Source organism: Rhinopithecus roxellana, chromosome 1 (genome assembly GCF_007565055.1).
Source record: "Rhinopithecus roxellana isolate Shanxi Qingling chromosome 1, ASM756505v1, whole genome shotgun sequence".
NCBI classification, from domain to species: domain Eukaryota; kingdom Metazoa; phylum Chordata; class Mammalia; order Primates; family Cercopithecidae; genus Rhinopithecus; species Rhinopithecus roxellana.
In genome coordinates, this window is record NC_044549.1 from 44528078 (window position 1) to 44534077 (window position 6000).

The following is a 6000-nucleotide window of genomic DNA, read 5'->3' on the forward strand; positions in this document are numbered from 1 at the left end:
AACTAGGCAATGGGGTATTTGTGGTCTATGCTATTTCCAAAAACTATCATATAAGGACATCAAATAAGAGTTTGTAAAAGAAGAAATTATTTAATGGTGTAACTGGTATAACCATTAACAGCCTTAAAAAAAAAAAAGCTTACTTTGCTCTCACAATCCCAATTTATCTTCCTGGTTTAAGACACCACTCCTTACCCTCCACCACCCCATTCTCTATGTTCATTGCTCAGGAATAGACTTCTTTCTTCTTACCAATGTACCTTAAAATCCCTCTCCAGTCCAATGCCCTCACCAGCCCTTGCTAAGACAACAAGAATAACATATATAAATATTAATACACACAGAGAGATTCCTGGATGTTCTTTTAAAAATCAATCTATGTGACCACTGATGTGATATAAAGCTTGTATCTGTACTAGTTCTTCATTGACCTGTGAGTCAAGAGAAATGATTTCTAGATCCGGAACTTCTACTAACAAGTTCTATGATCTCATGCAAGGCACAACTTCTCTGAGCCTAGGTTTCAACACCTACCATTTCTAATACTAGCAATACATATATGATCCTCCCACGATATATTTTTTTTTTGAAAAAAAAAAGCAAGGTGCTGAATTGCAAAAATATTAATATATTGGCATTTGTCTTATTTTAAAAATGGGTAGGGGGATGTATAAACATATTTGCTTGCATCAGCATCTTAAGGATATACAAAATTAACTGCCTCGAGGGAGGGGATCTGGGTAGAAGGAAAAGGTAGGAGGAAAGATTTTCACTGTATTCCCTTATGTTTTTCATTTTGAACCCTGCCAATGTATCACCCACTTTAAAACTAAATAAAAATGGATATTCACTATACAATTCTTTCAACTCTTCTGTATGTTTGAAATTTTTCATAAAATGTTAGGACTTCTTAAAAAATTACAGATGAAGATAACTTAAAAATATATAACAAATTGTCTGATCCTGTGACCCTCCTCACCAAAATGACGAGATAAAGAATTGCAGAGCTTAAGGAACCTTCATTACCCAGCCCAACCCTTCAGTTTTACAGATGAAAAAACGGAGGCTAGAGAAATAAGATTATTTATCCAAAGTCAAACAGCTAGTTAGTGGCAGAGCTTGAACTAAAAACCCGCCGGGATAAGGGATGGACTGAAATGAGGGAGACAGAAGATGGGTAAAACCGTTTCGAGGGTCTATTCTCCCCCTCCCCAGTAACTCTGCCTTCTACTCCCCAGCTTCTTCTCAATCCCAACCCATCCTAAAAGTCTGAACTCATCTAAAGCTCAGCTCTGCTTATGTCGCTGGCCAAAAACTTTGAACGCTTTCCCAATACCTTTCGGATTAAAGCGCAGCCCAGATTTTGAAAATAGCCGCCCAAATGAATGGTCACCCTGCAGCCACAGCTCCTCCACTACCTAGGCTGGCGCCGTTCACCATCCGAGCCTGGTCGCCTGGGATGGGCTTCGCGAGGCAGGTCATCCGGCCGCCGTCCCGGGCCCCGCACCTGTGGCCAGCCCCACCTTTTCTCCAGCGGCCCTCGCGAGCCAGCGCCCGGCAGCCGTCCCCGCGCCCCAGTGCCTGGGAACTTGGCTCGACCCCCAGCGCAGGAGGGAGCTCGCGGGCAGCCACCGGGGCCGATTCAGCGCTCGGCCGCCCTCAGCGCCCAGGTGCCCGGTCCCGGGCACCGCCCGCTCGGGACGCACTGCCTGCGGTGGGCCGCGCCGCTGGCCGCAGCGCTCCCTCCCCGGCCGCGCTGGCTCCCCGCCTCCCCGCCCTCCCGAGCCCCAGCCTCACCCGGCTGTCATCACCACATTGTAGATAACCAGGTACGCCGTGGCCAGGGGCCCTGGGCCCTTCTTCTTCCGCGTGCCGCTGGCGTCCCCGGCCCCAGCCCTGCCACCGCCGCCCCCATTCCCCTTCGCCGCTGCAGTCGCCGCCGCTGCCGCCATGTCAAGTGCCCGAAGCCCGCTCTCGCAGCGCTAGCGGCTCTGGCCGGACTATACGAGGCGAGGGGGCGGAGGGAGGAACGAGGGGGAGGCGGGGCCGGGGCCGCGGGGCGGAGCCGGGACAGGGTCCACGGCAGCCGCCATCTTGGCTGAGGGCAAAGACGCTCCTGGCGCTTCCGTCCCTCGGCTTGCCTCAATTGCCACTGCCATTTTGGATCAGGGTAATTCCCGCCTCTTGCGCGCTCCCGGTTACAACCTCGGCGCCATCTTGGATTAGTTCAGTGTGGCCATCCTCGCCAGGCCCGCTGCCTCTGCCAGCTGGATGTTGCGTCGTCTCTCGCTATTCGCCCTCCTGTAATCACCGCCTCCATGTTGAATCAAAACAATTGTGCTTTCGTTCTCCCTTCTTCAATTGCCCTATCTTCACACCTAAACACTATCGCTCCGGCATCCTGCCATTTTGAATCAGGGCGGTTGACGGTGGATTCACTTCCCATCAGTCCTTGAGGCTGCATGGACCAGCCCTTTGCTAGGTGCGCTTTACTTCCAACCCGTAACCGGGTTGGAGATTCCACTTCCGAAGTTTTCTTTCTGGCTTTTGATTTTACATTCCTAGTACAATGGAGAAGCCCAGGAGGCCTAGAATCCAGTGTCGTCCGTGAGGTTTGGGCAGGTGTTCAAGTGCATCTTCCAGCCTGAGACCACATGGACTCGCTCATCGTGAGGGCGAGAGGAGGATAAGCCCATTGGGCCGTCGGCTGAGAGTGAGGTGCCGGGTAAGGGAGTAGATTTATAGCTATAGTGACTAAAATAAAAGGATGTTGGCTTAGGTGGAAAACCTGTCTGCTTTGGGAAGCTGGAGCAGCTTGTGGGCACTGCTTCAACCAGCTGACCCCACTTTCCATTCATTGCTTTGTTTCATGAGGTTCTTTATTTATAAACGTCCCTGCAATTTTTTACACACCCAAGCAGCTCCTTAAATGTATTACTGTATATGTGGTGGTATAAAATATATATGGGTTCATTCCAGCAAGTATTTATGGAGCGTCCACAAAGTTGCCCTGGAGTTCATGGCACTAAGTGAAAGAGACAAAGTCATAAGTGTCCCAGGGATTATATAGAGCAGCGGCCCCTAACTTTTTGGGCACCAGGGACCGGTTTCGTGGTGGGGGTGGATGATGGTTTCAGGATGATTCAAAGGCATTACATTTATCATTAGATTCTCATAAGGAGCATACAACTTAGATCCCTCCAATGCGCAGTTCACAATAGGGGTTGCCCCCCTCTGAGAATGTGATGCCACCGCTGATCTGAGGGAGGCGGAGCTCAGGAGGTAATGCTCCCTTGCTTGCTGCTCACCTCTTGCTGTGCCTCCTGGTTCCTAACAGGCCACGGACAGGTATTGTCCGCAGCCTGGGGCTTAAGGACCCCTGAGGGAACCAGACGAAAATGCTCGTATTAGTTAGTGAAAAGTAGTATCAGGAAGTTATTACAATAATCCAGCTATGGAGATAGTGGTGTGGGCCAGAGTGGTGGAGATCGAGGTGATGACAACAACAATGAATTCTGGGCATATTTTAGAAGTAAAATCATAAGATTTGTGGCTATATTAGTTTTGGAGTGTGAGGTCAAAGGCATTTTGAGCAACTTGTAAGAAACTTTTTAAGGTGGAAGTCAGGAATTTTGTTTTTTATATGTTGAATTTGAAATCCTTATTAAACATCCAAGTGGAGAGGCTGGATAGACAATTAGATTTAGACCCTGAGGTTCGGGAAGGAAGTCCAATGGGCTGGAAATATAAATTTGAGAGTTGTCAACCTAAAATAATAAAAAAGTTAAGAATCTAGTTGAAAGGAAGTTTATTCAAGCATAAACGTTGAAGCTGGCTACCTGGGAGTGTAGATTCAAGTTATTGTAAATATACACTCTGATTAGCAGCAGTTATGAGTGGGTTTTTAAAGGAAAAGAGGCAGTTTCTAAGTTGTTTACTAAGAATTTACATTAAAATTACATTAGCTATTGATTGGCTATAAACTATTCTTTGTATCACAGATTCCAGGAACATGAAGATAATGGGTGAGGCTCAGAATGGGTGAGGTCAGGAACAGAATGTCTAAACAATTGCCCCCAGGCAAACTCCTGTTTCTCTGGGCCTGATAAGTTTTTGCATACCTCACATAGCTCAGACAGCTCAAAGCTGTTAGAGCCATTTATCTTTTCTCAGAGTTCTGAGGGGGGTGGTGGTATTTAAATCCATGACACTGTAATCACCCAATACGTTCTTCCTGCCCACTGCACAGACAAAATCAATTTATGGAGACCATGGCATTGCAATAAAGAGTTTAATTGACATGAGATTGGTCATGGAGATGGAGTTATTACTCAAAATCTCCCCCAAAATTCAGAGGCTAGGGTTTTCCAAGAATAGTTTGGCTAAGATCTGAGAGCTATAGTCAAAAAACAAACAAATACACACACAGTTTGGCAAAAAACAAACAGTTTGGCAGGCAGGAAGCTGGAGGAATGGGTGTTGCTGATTGGTTGGGAATGCAATTATAGGAAAATGGTTCTGCTCTGAGCCTGCTTCTGGATGGAGGCCACAGGACTGGTTGAGCCAAGAGTCAAAGGTCCCAGTGGGGTCGTTGGCCATCCAAAATGCAGAAGCCTGAAAGGTTATCTCAAAAGGCCAATCTTAGGTTCTACTGTTATGCCCAGACCGTTTGTTCCCCAAAGAAGACCACCAGAGTCCGGAGTCAAAGCCAAGCGGCAAGGATCTTTACTGCAAGTTCGAACTTGGTCCCTCCGTTCCACAACATTCAAGAGGACCTCGAATGATGCATGTGCTCGCTTTTTATAGCCCGATGTAAACAAGATATGTTAAGGTTACAGAGGAATGAGGGAATTCTTTTGGTTACAGCATTACAATTGGTTAACATTTTAAGTTATACATTCAGCAGTTTTCTATTGGTTCCCGCGCTTTTAGTAAAACCACAAACGGTTGTGACCTTATCGCCAGGTGGTGTTTTTCAAAGTTGAGACAAATGGAGGAATGTGTTTGTGCTGGGCCCAGGAAGTTGAGACAAATGGAGGAATGTGTTTGTGTTGGGCCCAGGGCTGAGATATATGGAGGAATGTGTTTGTGTTGGGCCCAGGGCTGAGATGTATGGAGGAATGTGTTTGTGTTGGGCCCAGGGCTGAGATGTTTGTGTTAGATCTCTTTGACTACAATAGTGGATTGGGGGAGCTGCAAATCTTGTGACCTCTAGAATAGTGGCTGGTAATCTATTTAACTTAACGAAGCCTATGTCTTAGCAGAATTCAAGCTCCTCTTATCCTTCTAACCTGGTGGCTTTTCATTAGTTTTACAAAAGTGGTTTAGTTTTGGGGAGGGGCTATTATCACTTAAACTATAAACTAAGTTTCTCCCAAAGTTAGCTTGGGCCAAGCCCAGGAATGACCAAAGGCAGTATTGGAGGTTAAAGGTGAGAAGGAAAAACCCCAGATTCACTGAGCCAAAGGGAAAAGTCAAGCTGGGAACTGGGTCACACAAACCTGCCTCCCATTTGATTCCTAAATAAGATGGCTATAAAGATAAAAGCTATATACTTCCCTCACATTTTGCCCACAAGTAAATTCCTTTTAGGCCCAAAGATCTTTACTCTAAAACAGTTCTGTTGAATTTCAACCTGGCAATATAAGTTGATATCTTCACAGGTATGGGACATAGGACAGAACTCAAGGTTTTCCCTCTGCTCACTGATTTGTTTTTCTAAGACCACCAGAGCGGGCACAAAAGAACCAGCGAGCAGGCAAGGGTAGGAGCAAAACTGCAAATTTATTTTTGGTCACCTAGCTTCAGGGAAGGAGGTGGGTAGGGAGAGGTCTGTCGGCCTCCGGCAAAGGAGGCCAAGAGAGTCGCCCTATGGAGCTCTCAGACGGAGTTCCTGCAGTCCCGACAGGAGTGGGGGGGCTGGGAAGTCCGCGCGGGGTGTCTGCCGGGAGCGACTTTTCTAGGAGTGGGAGGGCAATAGGCGGGGCATGGGCGTGTCGG

General features: G+C 47.2%; 1 protein-coding gene across 1 annotated transcript in view; it reads right to left on the reverse strand.

The window, feature by feature from the left end:
• HACD2 (3-hydroxyacyl-CoA dehydratase 2) overlaps positions 1-2000 on the reverse strand; it is a 93276-nt gene extending 91276 nt beyond the window's left edge. The window contains exon 1 of the mRNA XM_010354831.2: positions 1798-2000. Coding sequence (XP_010353133.1) covers positions 1798-1952 — 155 coding nt within the window. The 5' untranslated portion in view covers positions 1953-2000. The remainder of the gene's footprint in view (positions 1-1797) is intronic.
• Between the last annotated feature and the right edge of the window lie 4000 nt (positions 2001-6000).